The sequence below is a fragment of the Acinonyx jubatus genome, chromosome A1 (genome assembly GCF_027475565.1).
Source record: "Acinonyx jubatus isolate Ajub_Pintada_27869175 chromosome A1, VMU_Ajub_asm_v1.0, whole genome shotgun sequence".
Classification (NCBI taxonomy): domain Eukaryota; kingdom Metazoa; phylum Chordata; class Mammalia; order Carnivora; family Felidae; genus Acinonyx; species Acinonyx jubatus.
In genome coordinates, this window is record NC_069380.1 from 230,198,551 (window position 1) to 230,217,193 (window position 18,643).

The 18,643-nt window shown below is 53.3% G+C and overlaps 1 protein-coding gene across 3 annotated transcripts; it reads left to right on the top strand.

Moving 5' to 3' along the window:
* The first annotated feature begins 304 nt into the window (after positions 1-304).
* CFAP90 (cilia and flagella associated protein 90) lies at positions 305-17,460 on the top strand. 3 transcript variants are annotated; one of them, XM_053202256.1, is made up of 4 exons: positions 444-579; positions 9,725-9,872; positions 13,319-13,431; positions 15,053-17,460. In XM_053202256.1, exons 2-4 carry the CDS (start codon positions 9,806-9,808, stop codon positions 15,230-15,232), a joined length of 360 nt encoding a protein of 119 aa, XP_053058231.1. In that variant the 5' UTR covers positions 444-579; positions 9,725-9,805; the 3' UTR covers positions 15,233-17,460. The 3 variants fall into 3 exon arrangements, with proteins under 3 accessions (XP_026929877.1, XP_026929883.2, XP_053058231.1); XM_027074082.2 differs by lacking the exon at positions 9,725-9,872 and having other exon boundaries at positions 316-579; positions 13,315-13,431; XM_027074076.2 differs by lacking the exons at positions 9,725-9,872; positions 13,319-13,431; positions 15,053-17,460 and adding an exon at positions 1,574-6,314 and having other exon boundaries at positions 305-579.
* The last annotated feature ends 1,183 nt before the right edge of the window (positions 17,461-18,643 follow it).

Below are 18,643 nucleotides of genomic sequence, written 5' to 3' on the forward strand. Positions count from 1 at the left end.
GTTCAAGGTTGCACCTCCAACGCCCGCACGTAGCAGGTGCGCGGTCAAACGGCCCCACAAACGAGTGGTCTGGGTGAGGGGTCTGACGCTGCGCGGGGAAGGGTCAGCGGGTTGGAAGGCGCTGATCCCAGAGGCGTCTCCCACCCGGGAACCCCGTCTGCAGCTCGGACTCCAGGGACGCACCTGCGAGGAAACACCCGGGGCTTGGCTGGGGGGTGCCTGGAGGACGGAGAAGCGGGGCGGGGAAGTGGGCCGGGGAAGAGCGGAGTGGGGGAGGAGGAGGGGTGGGGTCGGAAGCGGGGAGGAGCGGGGAGGGGGAGGGGCCTGCCCCGAAGGGACGCGGTTTCCCGGCGACGCCGAACGCGGGCTCCCAGCTGCCCGCAGGGCCCTCGGCGGGTGGGACCGACCGCGGGGGCGCTGGACGGGGGTGGCATGGAGGACGACGACGAGGAGATTACCGCCGCCACGTTGCGGATCAAGCCCCGGCCGCTGCCCCTCTCGGCGCTCTCCGCCTTCAGCTACGTCCCGCCGCGGCGCCTGGACCCCAAGGAGCACAGCTACTACTACCGCCTGGGCAAGGTGAGCCGCCCTAGAGAGGGGCTGCGCGTCTGGGCGCGGAGCGGCGAGTCGGAGGGGCCGCGGAGACTTGGAGACCGCAGGAGGAGAGGCGGGAAGGGGGCGGGCGGGGATTCACTGGCAGGGAGGGGCGGGAGGGGATGGGGCGGGGCTTCACCGCCTGGGAGGAACCGATGGGGCGAGGGCATGGGGGCGGGGCTTCACTGCCAGGGATGGGGAGAGGGCGGGTGGGGCGGGTCTTCACCGCCAGGGAGGAGCCGATGGGGACAGGGCATGGGGGCGGGGCTTCGTTGCCAGGGAGGGGAGGGAGGGGGGTGGGGCGGGGCTTCACTGAGAGGGAGGAGCGAGTGGGGGGGAGGGGATGCAGGAGAGGGAGGGTGGAGGCGGGTGTCTTAGCCTGAGAGCGGAATGGAGGTGCGGGGTGGGTAGAGGGAATGCGGGCAAGGCTGCAGAGCAGGGGAGGGGGCTGGAGGAGAGGCGGGATGGGGGCGGGGCTGCAAGAGGTCGGAGCTACACTTTGGGGGAGGAAGTCCCAGAGTCTGGGCTGCAACTCTGGGGTGGGACTCTGGGGTCGGGGTTGCAAGGGGGGGAGGGGTGGGGGCCGGGGAGGGCTCTACAGTCTGTGAGGACACCTGGGCGAGGAGAGAGGAGACGGGTTAAGGGGGCATCAGGGTCACAGGGGGAAGGAGGGTGGGAGAGGGCCTTCCTCCCGGGTGCCTAGACCCCAAAGAGAGCAGCTACCATGACCACAGAGTCAGGTGACCCCCCCAACCCAGACCCTTCACCTAGAGATGGGCACGGGCCGAGCGGTGTGTGTGTGTGTTGTGGGAGGCATGCTCAGCTGGGATGAGGGTGGGGTGCCAGAATGCTCAGCCGCGTTTTCTGAGCTATTTGGGGATAGGTTAGGGTCCCGGTGCTCTTTGAGTAAGGGATTGGGAACCGCTGGGCTTCTAGTACTACGACCCGGAGCGGCAGGCTGATCCACCCCTCTGCTCAGGATCTGGAGGAGGGTCTCAGGAGACCTGGGCTGCGCAGCTGGTGGGGTCAGGACTCCCTCTGGGCTCTGCCTGAAAGCGCTCACTGCAGCGACTGCGCCCAGAAAGTCCAGGGTACCGACGCCGCGCTTGGAGGGCCCTCTTGCAAACCGGAGATAACCACAGGCAGTTCTGGCCATCCTGCAGGGAGAGCAGGACAGGGAGGCCGCACCAGATTCTGGCCTGGCTCCAGCAGGCACACTCGACTCATGAGAAAAGCCTGCTGGTCTGTGACGGGCCACCATGCAGCCAGAGCAGGGGGAGAAGCCAGAGGAAAAGAAGCAAATTCAGAGCTTGTCAGGAGTCGACGACTGCTTTCGTCAAGCTGTTTTTCCTAAATGTCTCCGATGTTTTTTGCAGTTCAGGCTGCAGGGACATCATTATTAAAAGGATCTCTGGGGTCGCTCAGCCTGCAGGGACAGTGAGTGGCTCAGAGAGGGTATAGGTTAGCCAAGTGCCTAGGAAGAAGGAGGTCTTTCCCTCCTGATGTGTAAGGTGTCCGCACGGAATGACCTTCCTTCTCTTCTCCCCACCCATCACCCATAGAGCCCACATGAACCCCCATCCGGATCAGGTCTGCACGCATTCAGGGGCTTGTCACACGTGAAATGTCAGAGAACAGAATGTCATGGAGCTTACCCTTACAAACAAAACAGAAGCTTCTAGTTTAGACAACTGTTACAGGTTGAATTGTGTGTCCCCCTAAAATTCTTATGTTAGAGTCCTAATCCCAAGCACCTCAGAATGTGACCTTATTTGGAGACGGGGTCTTTACAGAGGTAATCAGATTCAAGTGAGGTCATTGGGGGGGGGTGCCTCATCCAGTATGACCGGCGCCCTTATGGAAAGGGGACATGACATGCATAGATCGAAGATGAAGGGAAAAGGCAGGGAGAAGACGGCCTTCTACAAGGCAAGGAGAGGAGCCGCAAATGGCTTCTTCCCGCACAGCCCTCGGGAGGAGGGAGCCCTGCCCATACCTTGATCTCAGACTTTCTGCCACCAGAACTGTGAGATAGTACATTTCTCCTGTTTAACCCCCTCCCCCCCCCCCCCCCCCCAGTCTGGGTGCTCTGTTTTGGCAGACTGAGCAAACTAACACACGACCTTGGCCAGGAGGCTCTCTTGTATCAGTTAGCTCCTCTCCTCTCCGCTCGGCTCTGAGCAATATGGAAGGACTGAAGGACAGAAGGAAGAAAGGGACATCCGTGGCCATTGTGCGCATCCCTGTTCGGTGCACTCTTGGCTTGAACGTCCACTGGGAATTAATGCTGGGGTGCATTTAGGGCACCGGTGCCCAACCTCACTGCCACCACGGACCTCCTATGTTTTCCTCCCATGAGTGATATGTTTTGAAAGAACTTTATCTGTAAATAATTCCATTTGTTAAATGAATTTTACAATTTAAGTATGCAAAACCTGGATCATTGCCAATTTATGATTCAGGCAGAGCGTTACCGCACCGCATGACAGAAACAGCCAAAAAGCCAGGAATCTTGATGTTTTAAGATGGTCCGTGCTGTTTTATTGAGAGAACATAAATCTTGTCTGGCTTCCTGACAAAATGAAAAAATTCACAATACACCATTTTGTGTGTACCACTGAGGAGGCCTGTTAAGTACCACTTTGAGGCTATTCAGAAATAAGATGAAAGACTAAAGTGGATGGGGTTCAGGATGCATATTTATCAGAGACTAAAACCCAGGTTGCAGGTTACTGCTAAGGTCTCTGGGCAAAAACGGCTTGTGGACACAGAAGCTCTGAATCCTTCCCAGCCATTGCGGCTGTGGGCCCCAGAAAAAGCAGAGCTGAACCCCCGCCCACTGTGGGCCAGCCATTGCCAACAGAAAAGAAGCAGAGTTGAACCTGGCAGGTTCACCAATCTGATACGTGACTCTGCCTCTCTGGGGCCAAGATGCAGAGAGGTGCCTGATATACAAGGTGCCCAGGGCTCTGTATTTGGAGAGAGATCAGGGGTAGGTAAGAAGTATGCTGCTTTAATTCAGGGTTCAACACACAGAGGCCCCTGGGCCAAATCTGGCCCAGAGTCCATTTTCATGAAGTTTTATTACAACAAGATCCCATGCCCATTCGCTTAGTATTATCTATGGCCGCACGCAGAGTTGGAAACCATGTGACCTGAAAGGCTAAAGCAGTGACTATCTGTATCTTGATAGAAAACCCCTGCTCCAGTATATTACTGTACCTGGAAGGTAGGAAAGGGCCTTAGAACAAATTAATGCAAAGCGGATTTTAAGAAAAAAAAAACAAATTAGTACAGTCTTGATAGCTGGAGTCACAGGCAATTTCAAATCCTCAGGCCTTTAGTGTCACGCGGAAGAAAATGATGCAGCAGAAATATTAAACCTAAATAAAATAGCCCTTAAAAGCATCCAGAAAAACAAAAGGCATTTCGAAGTATATTTGCAAGACAGCCACCAATGGTAATAATGTCCCCCTGGGGATTGTACGAACTAGTATTTAATCAGCTGCAGAACTCCAGAGGCTGATTCTCTACCATGAGATCATTTGGACTGAAGACGAATTTGGTATCACAGATTTGCTAGAGGACTCAGCTGCCCCTAAGTGAATTGTAAATCTGGGTCCTACTCGAAGCTGAGAAGACAAAGGGCAGAATTAGCTCTTCAGTCAATTACCGTGTGACACATCTAGTAATTAATTAGTTAGCACAGGCCAACAAGTCTTGGGTAAAAATATTGACTCCGCGTTCCTAGCTGTGCAGATTGCGCAAGGCACAATCTCCTTGGGTCACTTCGCCCATCTATGAAACAGTACCAGCTTCACGGGGTCAGTAATGACAAATTAATTTAATTAATAGAGGTGAAGTGGCACATAGTAAGCCCAATGTAGGCAGAGCTATTATTCGCTTTTGTTAGTGATTATTAGTTTCTTGTCCCTGAGGTTTGGTTCCCAGCCAGTGTCTTACATCCTGCACCCCTGATTGCTGTCAGAGGCATACACAGGTGAGGCAGGTAACTGAGAGTCATTCTGGTGGTTTCTAATCTATGGGGTCTCCCCCTGGGAGACCCCAAAGTTAAGGCCCTCAATGCGGCATGCTTATTTAAAGCCCCAGTAATGCCTTGGATCCTGAGACAAATTTGTCATCTAAAGCTGGCAGCTAAAATGTGATCAACTCCTGCACGGCTCCCGAGGGGCCTCTAGCAGCGAGGGCTTTTCCTATAAAATACTGTTCAGGAGGCAGCAAGGCAGATTCAGTTCAATGAGGTTTTAGAATTACTTTTTTCCTTCTTCTGCCTCGTGCAACATTTCTGCTACTGAAATGGAAAAGCTAAGTCGAAGGACAATGCCCTTTTATGGAAGATTTGATGAAGTTTCGCAAAGTCTCAGAGCTACATTAAAAAAGAATTCTTAGGGGGTTTTAGAATATGCTTTCTCTCGTGGTGAGCTGCAGTGTGGACAGCCTGTCTTGAGTGAAGCTTTGCTCAGAGAGCCCCACCTTAGCTTTAGGGAGATTAGCTGACTTTCCTCGTCCTTGTGTGATGGAGACACAGAGGCTAGGGGCTCTTTCTTTACCCTCCTGATCGCCCACCTGCCCTTCACTGGATGCAGCCGAGGGGAGACCACAAGCCGGGGAGGGGCAGAAAGAGGAGGACAGAGGATCCCAAGCAGGCTCTGCACTGAAACGCTGGCAGCAGGGAGCCCGATGCGGAGCTTGAACTCAGGAACCTGCGAGATCGTGACCCGAGCCAAAGTCAGACGCCTAACCAACTGAGCCACCCAGGTGCCCCTGAAGGTTTACTTAATTATCTTGCGGCTTTTTCTTCCCACTACACTATGAGCTCCATAAGGACGGTAATCGCTCTCTGTCCTCAGCGGCCTGAACAGTGCCCGTCTCAAAGTTGGTGTTGGTAAGGACGTGCTGCATGAACGAAAGAAGAGGAATAAATGGGATGTGGATTTTTAAAAAATGTTTAGTTTTGAGCGAACGAGCAGGGGAGAGGGGCAGAGAGAGAGCCAAGCCCAGCACGGAGCCCATCCAGGGGCTCGATCTCACCACCGTGAGGTCATGACCTGAGTTGATATCAAGAGTCAGACACTTAGCCAACTGAGCAACCTGGGTGGCTTTTAAAACCAAGTCACAAGATCAGTCCCTGAGACTAAATAGAGGTCCCGTTTGGGATTATCTGCCTTTTCGGGTATCCGTGGCCTTGACCTGCTCCTCAGGGATCAAAATTGGGAGTAGATGCCCCTGCTTCTCCCGAATCCGGGCTGGCTGTGTCTTTCCTGTCCAGTGACCTGCCCCTTGGTGGGGGTGGGGCTGAACCTCTTCCTCCAGGGCAGGTAGAGAGTAGCAAAGGGCAGGCAGGTCACCCCAGGGAAGCAGGACGGAAACACCCAGAGGGTGGGGTCAGTGTTCCTACCACCCATGTGACCACATGGTGCGTGGCTTTCCGCCGTGTGCGTAGGAATGCACGGATAGGTGTCTAACTTTGTTTACAAGAACATGTTCACACACAGATCACACAACTGTGCATGTATATTTGCAGCTTGCTCTTTGCATGTCATAATACATCTCAGACAGTTTTTCCAAAACTGTCCCCGTTTAAGGAGCACAATGACACAAGAAAAGGAGCAGCATTATCTCCAATATATTTGGCCAAGAGGAACAGCTTCGACTGGAGCGGCAGCCCCCGTGGCTCACCCTTCCTCCTGTGATGTGGATGGCTGGGGGCCAGGGATGGGGGGCAGAGGGGGGCGGTGGGGGGCTGGTGTCAGTGGAAGAGAGAACAGCTGGCTCCGAGTCTCCTCTTGGAGACAAAGTGAGCGGACAGACTGATTGATGCAGAACCCTGACCTGGAGCACACTTCCAGGATGAAACGCACCCAGAGGGAGGCGCTGGTTCATTTCAGCTCAAGGGTAGGTTTGGGGCGCAACCCCCGCAGCAACAGATCCATTGTAGTGAAGTCGTGAAGGGGGCGCCCGGGTGGCCCCGTGGGTTGGGCGTCCGACTCTTGATTTCGGCACAGGTCGTGATCGCGGGGTCTTGGGATCCAGCGCGGAGTCGGGCTCCGTGCTGAGCGTGGAGCCTACTTAAGATGCTCTCCCTCTCTCTGTCTCCCTCGCTCTCTGCCCCTCCCCCATTCACTCTCTCGCTCAAAAAATAAATATAAAATTAAAAAGTAGTGAAGATAATGCCTTATCAAGACTGCTTATGATATGATAGGATTCTTATTAAACTGTTAAAATGTTCAGATTATTGGAAAAGTTCTGAAAATTCCCCAACTCGTGATCCTAATGCACCAGGAGAGGAAACAGAACCTTTGCCACAGAGGAACCAAAGAGAATAGCTGAGTATTGTCCTCTTAAAAGAACTAGCACGTCCTGTCCTCGACAAGCTACACTCCTTCTGAGAATAGACTTTTGAATGATGTTAAAATTAATGAAGATGTCCTCATTAAGCTTCACATACCGCTGGACTCCCAAGGACAAGCACTGGACTTATCAGAAGTAAAATGAGGCCCTTATGAATCAAAGGAAACCCTTTGGATCGCCTCGGGAATTTCTGTTTTTACGAGGAGGTCGCACAGCTCTGGGTAGGCAAACAGTGACTGGAAGCCTCAAGAGGAGAGGTAACAGTACCGTGCCCCCGAAGAGAGGAAACGAACAAGCCTGATCATAGCTTGATTACTGTTTTAGTCAAGGTGGGCTGGGCTGTGCTCTGGGAACAAATGGACCTTGAACCCCGAGAGCCTTAACCACCCGTGTGTCCTATATCGCAGTCTGCTCATGCTCACAACAAAGAGCCAATTTGTAGCATTTCGTCTGAACTCTGCATTCAGTTGGAAGCCTGAAATTGGCCACGGTGAGAATGCTTAGACTGCAGGAATTGGCAAATGCCACACTGGGTCTTTTTTGTCCAGAGAGCGGCTGGCTAACCTAAGCCCACCACTGGCCTTATGCATATAACACATAACGAAAAGTGTGTTTCTTTTTCACATGTAGCCCAATGTGTGTGTTTCTCCTGCCTGGACTTCTAATTCTTCTTCTTCTTTTTTTTAAAAAAATTTTTAAAATGTTTTATTTATTTTTGAGAGAGAGAGACAGGGTGCAAGCGGGACAGAGAGAGAGGGAGACAGAATCTGAAGCAGGCTCCAGGCTCTGAGCTGTCAGCACAGAGCCCGACACGGGGCTCGAACTCATGAGACATGAGATCTTGACCTGAGCCGAAGTCGGACGCTTAACCTGCTGAACCACCCAGATGCCCCAGCCCAGCTTTCTTTTTTTTTTTTTAAATATTTTTTTAATGTATTTTTTTGAGAAAGAGAGACCGAGCACAAGTGGGAGGGGCAGAGAGAGAGGGAGACACAGGATCCGAAGCAGGCTCCAGGCTCTGAGCTGTCAGCACAGAGCCCGCCGCGGGCTCAAACTTCGAGATAATGACCTGAGCCAAAGTCAGACGCCCAACCAACTGAGCCGCCCAGGCACCCCCCAGCTTGCTTAATGCAGTAACTGGGGAACCAGATTCCTCCTTTTTAGCGGTTCCACTGTTGCCAGGGCCTGGGGATCTTTGGGATCTTGCGGTCCTTTACTGGGTCCTTTGAACTTGCTGGCCAAAGAGCATGGAGAGACAGCATGGAGGGCACACACAAGAGCTTTTATGGACCAAGCCTAGAAGGTGATGCCCATTGGCTTCACCCACAATTCTTTGCCAGAACTAGTAAGTGGGATGCAAACTGGCCACTGCTGCTTCTGTTTATTCTGGAAGAGGCCATGTGTTTGGTGAGCACATAATATTACCCCTGCCTGAGTGCCATATGGAAACGTATGGATTTCCTTTCTCTTAGTTCTTTCTTTCTTGCAGAATTTACCTGGCTTGAACCAACAAGGGAGAGTCCGTTTATATTTGAATGGTCTGAAAGGGAGGAGAAAAGAAAGGATTCGGGTCCCAGTTGGCTGGGAATCTTACCCCAGTTATTTGTGGCAGAGCGCGTGTAATGTTTGGTAGGAGGCACAGGGAACAGCTGAAGCACACAACCGGGGAGATGTGCCCTTGTAGACTGTAGGCCAGGACTGCTTGTGGTAGTCATGAGAAACGTAAACAACAGCCTCCAAAGTCTCAATGTCCTAAGGAAGACTCACTTCTCATGTTAAATGTCCAACGGGGATCAGAGGGATGGCTCTGCCCAGGATAGTCACTCAGCAACTGCTGTGGAAGCTTCCGGAGTCCCCAAAGGCTTCTGCCTGAGAAGTCCCATGTGACCCCCCCCCCCGCTCATAGTTCATTGCTTAGATCTGGTCACATGGCTTAACTCGCCCAAAGGAGCAGAGATTCATCCTCTGCGGAGTCGGGAGCAGAGCAGAATAGAGCCATTGGTGATGGCTACCAAGCCGGTTGTCTGGGTCGAGTGGTTTACCGACTCAGTTTACCTGGAGCTCAGCGCTCTGGGATTGGGTCTCCGGCCCCACTGCAGTGCCCTTTGTTTTATCTCCATTCTTACCTTCCATTGTTCAAAACATGACCACCAAGTATGGGTGTTGGAGCTGCCATAACCAAGTGCCACAGACCAGGGGCTTGAGCCACAGAAATTTATCGTCTCCCAGTTCCGGAAGCCAGGAGTCCAAATCAGTGTGGCGGCAAGGTTGGCCCTTTCTAAGGTCATGAGGGAGAGTCTGTTCCAGGCCACTCTCATTCGTCTGTAGATGGCCATCTCCTCCCTGTGTCTCCTTGTGTCATCTTCTCTCTCCCTGTGTATCAGTGTCTGTTTCTGAGCTTCTTTTATAAGGACACCAGTGCTGTTGGATTAGGTATGACCACGTCTTAACTAATTACATTTTCGGCGTTCTGATTTCTAAATCACCTTCTGAGATCCTGGGAGTCAGGACTTCAACATAGGAATTTGGGGGGGGGGGTGCAATTCAACCCACAGCACCCAGGGAGGTGGCTGCCCTGGGACTCCGGCCACAGTGGTGCAGCACCCCCTACGATGAGTTCAGCAACGTCCCCATCCTGCGTGATCCCAGGCGGGAGCCGATCCTTCCTGGCTGGTGCCCCTGTACTTTGGGCGCCCCTCTGTGGCTCCCTGTGTATCACCTGCTGTTGTTTAATTAATGAGTTTATTTCCATTCTCAGCCTGTGGTCTCCTCCAAGGTAGGGACTCCCTATTCCTGTCCTGGAGCCTCGCTGGGTGCCTGACACAATAGTTAGAGTGATATGCTTTGGAGGTCGACGAGTGAAGGCTTCCGCTCCATATGCACACACAGCCCAGGGCTACAGGCAAGTTATTTTGCAGTGTTAGGAGCAGGGGCCACGGGGCGGGGGGGGGGGGGGGGGGGGTGGCGAGGGAGGGGACCAAAGGCAAGCCATCAGACAGCACAACCAGAATGAGATCATACTACGTTTTAACAACCCTCAAAATGCAAAGGGGCAAAGGGAGATTACCAGAGAGGCAGCAAATGGGCTCGTTTGCTCAACATCATGCTTGAGAGAGGAAATCTCTTGAGAGATTTTAATAGCAAAATAATAGTAAACCCAGAAGCTCTGTTTTGTGATAGCATCTAAATCCAGACTGGCTTTTATTCGTGTCATTTTGCTTCCAACCGTAAAGGAATGACAGACAAAAGGAAAGAAGAAAGATGAATAATTAAAATTTAGCAAAAGACAGATTTTCAGTTTGATGAGAAGTTGACGACGGACAGTCACGTTGCTCAGTGAGGCTGCCTGCCTGCCGGTCGATTTCTCCCCCTTATTTTTCGGTGATAGAACAATTCATTTTTACTCTAGAAAGTAGTAAGTAGGCAAAAATCGCTGCAAAGGAGAGAAAGAGAGACTCCGATCACATCCCATGGGTGCAGGGAGCCCTCACACAGACTGCTCTAACATACGGCAAGACAGGATTCTGGTGAGCAACTCAGGGGAACTGAGCCACATGGCTTCTCCGAGCGCTGCTTGTGTGGAATATTTTCGGGGAGCTGAGAATGTGGACAGCTCGCCACAGGGGGCTTCCCCAGCGCAGGGAACAAAGTGAGGCAACCTTGCCTCCCTCATTCAGGAAGCACTGATCGCTTTCTCACTCACTTCCGGTGTTCATTCTTCTGTCCTCGGAGTCCGGCTCCCAGGACACGTCCAGGACCTCCAGGGGGCTGACTCCGTTTGGGAGGGTCAGGCCTGCATGGGAACCACCTGCACAGGAGGACGGCGCAAGCCAGTAGGTCCCGGAGGAGCCCCTGTTCCCCCTGGCCCCTGCTGGCAGGGCTGTCCCTCAGGCCTGGGGGCTGCTGGTCACCCACATGGAGCCGGGTGGGAACTGATGGCCCAGAGATCATGGGTGCAGACCGTGGCCCAGAGATCTGAGGGTGCAGCTGCCGCCCAGGTGCTCAGTCCGGGCAGCAGGTGTTTCTGTTACAGACCGGAGCTGCCGTCCCTGAAACACACCCAATGCACGGGGTCCGCCAGGCCAGGCGGGATTCGGGCGACAATGTGACAGCCACATCATGACCACGATCCCAGCTCCAGTTCCTGTGTGGAAAGGGGTGCTGTGGGGGTGATGGGGCATTCAGTCACTGTCCAGGTCGGCCTTCTGGCCTCAGCCGGACCTGGCCAGTAGCTCTGAACCCCAAAAGGAAGGGTCTGCATGGAGGTGCCTCCCCTTGCAAAGGCCAGAATGCCCCTTTGGGGGACTTACGTCCCCCCATCCTGGCAGAGCGTGTGGTGTACCTGAGCCTCTCCTGTGTCACTGCAGAGCCCTCTGGCCTGGTGGCTTCCCTAAACATGCTGCAAAGCTTGCTCACCATCTCCAGGCTAGAAGCCAGCTCCCAGCCGTCAGCGTCTCCTTCTGCAGACATCCTACACTGCATGTTAAAGATACTGAGATTTCTCTATCCTTCCTACGGGGTTGTTTTTTTTTTTTTTAAGTCTTAATTTTATTTGATTATCAAATGTCTGATTTTTATATAACCCAAGTGATTGATATTTTCTTTGTGACATTTTCCCCAATGCTTTGACGCGTAGGAAGTCCCTTATGGATTTTCTCTTCCCATATTTTTCTAACCCGTCCAGAATTTCCTTTTGACTCTAATGCGATGTGAAGATCCAAGTTTATTGTTCTTCCCCAACAGCTAGCCAAGTTTTGCAACAGCAAATGCTGAAGAATGTAGCACCTACCCGCTGAATTGGGCTTTTTGTTTCTCGGACCCTGGGTAGATGAGCTATCCCATAAGGCGGCCTTCAGGACAAGTGAAGGCCAAGGCCAGCCAACCCAGTGCGTGGACAGACCCAGGGGCTCACAGGTGACAGAAGACGATGCCAACAAGAAGCTCCTGCATGGTGACCTCATTAAATGACCACCGGGGCTCAGACTCCACAAGCCAGGCGCCCTGCCCCCAAGTGGCTCAGAGTGAGTCTGCACTTATAAGCCAGGATTCCAGCAGCTGCTGAATACGTGCCTCAGGCTTGTCGCCATTGGAATTCTTAGGAACCTAAGACAATAATCCCGAAAGCTCGCCTTGTTTCCCGTACTAGATGGTTCACTGCACCAGGACGGTGGCCACGTGCCTGAGCTTTCCACCTCCCGGGCAGGAGCGGTGCGTGTGCACGGGACGGGACCTGTGAGGGAGGTGTCAGGGTGGGAAATGACATGTGGTCACTTCCATTGCTACCAGCTACTCTGAGTCCCAGCCGGCGAGAGCGGGCTGCCCGTGCCTTCCAACAGACTTAGCACATGTTGTGCGTCCCTGGCGCTGTTTACCTTCTGCTTCCGAGTCCTGCACTCGGACATTGCTCCTAGCGTTGCTCCCGGGGAGAGTGAGCGAGTGAGCACAGGTGAGCTACCCTGTACCCCCAAATGCCGGTGGCATGGCGTGCCTGGGTTTGCTGCTGGAGGGTTCAAGGCACCTGGCCCTCGACGCAGAAAGGACAGGCCTGACTTGCGGGTCAAGATCAAAGACGAGCTGACACGTGGATCTCTTTCCCTTTTATCAGGTCCCAAGTGAGGCCGACGGATTTTTGTACGAAGAGAAACCTGAGATGGAACGGTGGACGAATGAAACGGGATCCTTTTCTAATGCATCAAAGCTGTGTGTGCACGCGCGTTGTATACATACGCCTGATACGTGTGCAAATACTATACATATGTATATATCATATAGAAAATAAATATAGTCATGCATTCATGAATTACATTCATAAGAGCTACCACATCTGATTAAAGAAAATATTTCCGTCTCTCCGGAGACAGATTTGTACTAGGTGCCCACCTGTTGGCTAGGAATTTAGGGATATTTCTGTTTAATTGTATTGTCCAGTGTTTGGCTATGGTTAAGTTTTTAACGCAGTGCAAGCTTATTGTAGGAAATCTGAGAACTATGAGAAGGGTGGCGATGAGGAGAAAACACATATTGAGTGGGTCACTGTTACTTTAAGGCTGTGCGCCTGGGTCAAGGTCAAGGAGGGATCTGTAGGAGGTGTAGGAAAAGAGCCACGGAGATGTCCCCGCCTCACTGGGCCTCTGGAGGACCTGCTTCGCTGGCGGGGGGCCTTGGCCTCCTGCTCTGGTCGTGGAGGGTGCTCTGGGGTGACCTTCCCAAGCACATGCTCAGTGCAGATGGGAAACTGCACGTCTCCACCGTCCATCGGGGGAGAGGCCTGGCTGCCGGTGTCCCGGAGCGCTTCTGTGGCCCAGTCCTCCAGTAGACCCGTGCCTTTCTTTCTCTTTTTGTCCCCAGACAGGAATCATTTCCCTGTATGACTGTATTTTTGACAAGAGCCCAGGCTACAATCAGAAGTTGCACCGAGATGACAGAGAACATGCAAAAAGCCTGGGGCTTCACGTGAACGAGGAGGTAATGTTGACACAGGCTGTTGACAAAGCGCGAACAGAGTCGCTGTGCCTGTGCGTCTATCCCGCAGCAAGCTGGGCGCGCTGCCTTCACCCCTGCGTGCGCCCTCCTCTCCCTCACCGGGCCCGGCACTGACACTAGGCCGATACCGGCTCCCTGTCTGGTCGTGTTTCCGAGCATTAGTCTTTATGACTCTGTTGTTGAGTTTACTTAATTTAATGAGGCAAAACTAAGAAGTTCTTTTCAACAGATAGAGCAGGTGTTTGCTTAACTGCTGAGTCCTGGCTGTCACAGCTCTTTGGAGGACCCCGGCCCTGCCAGGGAGGGCACCGCACCCTAGTTTAGGTACCGGCCTCGAACCTGAACCTTCACAGACGGGGCTGCTCCTGCTTTATCTTTGCACGATTTTCTGACAGCTCAGGCTCGGCCTGTGGTCAGCCGCCCCAGTGTGTGGGCAGAGGCAGGAGAAAAGCTCGTTCCCTGGGGAAGGGAGGTCTGTACCACAGCAGGTGCCGGGGCTGAGGAGGCTGTGTGGATCCTTAGCAGTGAGACCTTCTTGGGGCCTTTCCGCACTCGGACATCGTGTCTGCGGAGTCTGATCTGAGGACAGTGTGTTTACGAAGAGCCGGGTGCTGAGTAAATATCATCAGCTTTTATACGATACACAGAAATCAGAATGGAGAAGCCTCCAGTGGGATCTCCCCCCACCACCCCAGCAGATTTTGGCCTGGGGCTGCTCTTGTTAAAGACTGCCCCAGGTCACTTCCAGGGAGACTTTATTTCACTGTGGAATTAAGTGAGGAACTCTGAAGTATTACTACTTAAGTCACAGACATGAAGTTTTTTTCTATTGTTTTTGTTTATGTGAATTCACTCCAAGTGGGTAGTGAGGCTCGTGCTTTCCTGTCTTAAGAACACGCCTGGCCCGCTTGTACCCGGCCCGAGTTTGAGCAGCGCCCCCACCCCGCCCCCGGCCCTGCACGGAGCCTAAGGGGAGAAGACAAATGTCCCTGTCCTCTCAGAGCTCACATTCCTATGAGGAAATGAAAAATGAAGTCATACAAATAAGGAACTGAATTCCAGGTGGCGATGGGAGGTATGCAGAGAAATGAGGCCTTTTAAGGGGGCAGGGAAAGTGCGAGGAGATTGGGGAGCTGTGAGGTGAGGGGGCCCAGGGAGATGAAGGGTCACAGATATGAGGGGGCCGGAAAGATAAGAGGGAACCAGGGAGATGGGGTGCTGGGGAGATAGGGAGTCGGGAGATGACAGGTGGAGGGTGGAAAGATTTGGGAAAAGAGAGAAGGCGGGAGGGGAGACAGGCAGACAGGAGGAGGGAGGGAGGGAGGGCGGGAGGGAGAATGGATCCTGAGGTCAGAGGGCACGTGGCACCCCGTGCCACGTCTTCGCCTTTCCTCTGGGTGACGTGAAAGACTTGGGGACAACGAGGGGCTCTGAGCACAAGGGGCAGGCGTGACGTAGTTCAGGAGGTCCCCGTGGCATCACGGAACCCGGGTGTGCCGGACGCAGGGGTGCAGCGGGCCGGGTGGACACAGCCTCCAGGACCCAAGGTGGGTCGTGCGAACAAGCGGGCGGAGCTGACCCCGTGTTCTGGTCACCCCGCCAGGAGTGCCAGCGGCCCGTGGCAGTGCTGATGTCCTCTGTCTACGGGAGACGCATCCACCAGCCCGTGGAGCCCCTGAACCGGGACCACGGCCGCGCCAACCTCGTGAAGGCAGACTTCTACAGGAAGAACGACATCCCCGGCATCAAGAGCCCCGGCTTTGGCCACGTTTCTCCAGCCTGACGGCCCCTGCCGTGGCCTGGACGGCAGGTGGCACAGATGGGCAGCGCCTGGACCTTCTTTCCCCCACCACGGGGGCCACAGATCCCGCTTGAAGCCACTTGCACCTGGACGGGGGGGGGGGGGGGGGGGACGGGCCCTGAGGCCGCTTTCCCTCACGTGGCCTGCGGTGACGACCCCGTGATCACCATGTCGTGGGATCGCGTCCTCAGAAATGATGCCCGAGACTGAGCCACTGCGGGCACGTGAATAAAAGGAAAACTTCCCACTTGATCGCGGTCGGGTGACTTTGTCCACTGCCTCCCCGGGGAGGCGCTCGGGGCCTGCACACCCTCTCTCACCAGGATGGAAACGCTGTTGCCTATTGGCGCACACGTTGCTTCTTGAGTTTTCCTTCCTCCAAGAGGTGGTGTAATGAAATCACCTTTCGGGACAGTTGCAGTCCAGATACAACATTCTCCCCCCACACACAGGTCTGAGCCGTAAATAACAGGAGTTTGCACAATTGAGGGCAAAACCCCAGTTGGGACGGGTGGCCCCATGGCTGGCAAGGTGACGTCACTCCTCAGTGGAGAAGCAAAGGTCACGGGAAGAGAGAGACTGGGTTTTGACGTTCAACAGGCTTGGGCAAGATTGGGCTCCTGCATTTTGCAGCGGCACGGTACGGGGCCCGTCATCTCCCCTAGGCGAGCCCACATTTCCTCATCTTCAGACTGGGATTTCCAGACCTTGACTGGTGCTTGTGGGGATCACTGGGCCACCGGAGCGGGGTCCTAACGGAGGCACAAAAGAGGCCAGCGCCATTGCTCTGAATTGTTTTCATTTTGGGAACAGCTGCTTCTCACCCAAGTTGGAAACGTTTATTTTGGAGATAATTTGAAACTTATTCAAGTATTAAGACACTGGCTATAGTTTTAATGAAAGGGTCTCTCGAAAGAAATCATCCCTCACCTCTGGTGATTACATGTCCCACAGCTTAGTGGTTAATGAGCAGGTGATCTAATTAATTTCTATACTGATTCCCCTGGGCTGGTTTTATTGTTTTGATGCTCTAAGGGCATTTGACACCGAATTGTTGATAATTTCAAGGCTGAGTGACTCCTATGGGTTTCTTTATTCATTTGAAAAATGGTATTTTTTTTCACCATAGGTGTTTTTTATTAGTTCCACACACCCCGCCCCCAAACAACTAGGAATAGTTTATTTGGAATGCCTTTGGGTACATTAAGCCACGTATGTTATAACATAATAGAAAATATATAAATTTTGGAGTAGGGAAACTTTTACAAACTACTCTTTCTTCGGCTTTGGCAACCAAGAAACACCAGGCATCTCTAAGAGATGCCTTCATCTGAACGTGACCACAATAAATCAGTGTCAAACTGAATTCTGGTTACTTTAAGCCAGATCCTACTCCCTGAACCTTCCACTTTCAACAAGCAGGGCCTGAATTGCAGAAGGTTTCAGAAGATCTCGTTTATCAGGCATCAAGGGAAAATTAAATGTATTGAGAGGGCTTTCTGCAAGAACGGATGGTTACGGAGAGCTTTGAGCAGAGACGCTTGCTTGCTGCCAAGGTCGCTGGGCCGGCTAAGTGAGCTGCAGCCCTCTCGTCTGCATCGTTCGCCCACAGGAGTATGTGCAGTTCTGGAGCTTAGGGAGCCTTGACTGGGAGGCACACTTTCAGATGTAGGGAGCAGGTGGGTTTGCATTCTAGGCTCGTCTTGGGCACTGATCCCTGGGAGACTCCGAACAAGCCAAGCCCCTGGACCTCACTGCACCGGTTTCCTCATTTGTAAAGCACAGGGGGACTCAGGCCAGGGACCAGAATCGCCTGGACGGCTTGTTATCCAAGCACGGTGCATGTGCTGAGCCCCACGGCTAGGACCTCTGCCTTGGCAGGCTCGGGTTGGGGCCTGTAAATGAGGTGTTGCCGCTGCTGGTTGGGGACCACACTCAGAGAGATCGTATGTGTGCAGACCTCTGCAAGATAGACTCTGATAATGACTCTGATTGCTTTAAAACGTGTACTGTTTGGTGGGGGGGGGGGGTGCGCCTGGGTGGCTCAGCTGGTTGAGCGTCCGGCTTCGGCTCAGGTCATGATCTCGAGGCTTGTGAGTTCCAGCCCCGTGTCGGGCTCTGTGCTGACCGCTCGGAGCCTGGAGCCCGCTTCGGATCCCCCGTCCCCCTCTCTCTCCGCCCCTCCCCTGCTTGTGCTCTCTCAAAACTAAATAAACATTAAAAAGAGAAAAGTATACTGTTTGGTTAAGACTAGGAACACAGTTCTGGGGGAAAGAAACAACTGTCCTTTTGAGTTCTTTTCACCAAATTCAGCATATCCCTGGTGGGTGCAGAAAGCCACGCTTGAGGGCGCTTGGCAAATCACCCAGCTGTGGGTGTCCACTAAGGGGAGGTGACGTGCCCTGGGATGGGTGCTGCAGGCTCTAAGGAGGGGCCCACAAGGTGCAGCTGATGACCATTATTACAAATGACACAGGAGGCTGGTCTGAAGTCAGTGAGACCCCAGGCCTCCTAGGCCACGTTTCCATGACAGCGAAAACAGACATCCCTATACTACGTTTCCTCTTCCAGTCACCTTTCTGGAGATCTCCAACACTGCCTGACTGCGGCAGACCGTGGAACACATCATGCTATATTCCCACTTCGGCGAGGAAGGCCAGTTAGGAGTTTCGAGAAGTGCTTTTACGTGAGTCCTGCACTGAGTCCTGGCAGGATAGCACCGGCAAGAGAAAGCCCTGGGGACCTGCCAGGCTCTCGCATGGTCATTAGCTCTCTCAGTCACACCTGATCCCCTAAGCTACCCATGAGGAAACACCCCTAAGAGAAATTAAGCGACGTGGTCAAAGTCTCACGGCCAGAAAACGGTCAGTGAGGAATCCAACGAGGGCCCGGTGCTTCGGGTCTGAGTTGCCAAGAACAAGGTGCTCCTGGTAGATTGGGGTCCCCCGGTTGTCACACACGCCTGCCTTGAGCTATGAACAGAAGCCAAGGGTGCCCCACCAGGCTGGCGTGTGCGGGTAAGGGCACGACTCTTGATTTCAACTCAGGTCGTGATCTCACGGCTGGTGAGTTCGAGCCCCACATCAGGCTCTGTGCTCACAGCGCTGAACCTGCTTGGGATTCTCTCTCTCCCTCTCTCTCTGCCCCTCCCTTGCCTGCGTTCTCTCTCTCTCTTTCTCCAAATAAATAAATAAATAATAACCTTAAAAAATAAACACACAACATTTTCCCCAGAAAATATCCTCTAGAGATGCCACAGGGCGCTCGGAGCATTTCCAGAGAGTGGCAGAAGCAAGTGTCTACCTCACAAGCCTTGTCCTGATCTGAATTACCCAAGGATCTCCCAATCGCTGCTCCTGGGGCGCGCTTTCTGAAACAACCGTCAGTCAGGAC

Excerpts from the sequence above, each read along its gene's own strand:
- CFAP90 (XM_027074076.2), top strand. The coding sequence starts at position 433 with ATGGAGGACGACGACGAGGAGATTACCGCCGCCACGTTGCGGATCAAG. Across the intron at positions 580-1,573 it reads ACTACTACCGCCTGGGCAAG|GATCTGGAGGAGGGTCTCAG; the intron begins GTGAGCCGCCCT and ends CCCTCTGCTCAG.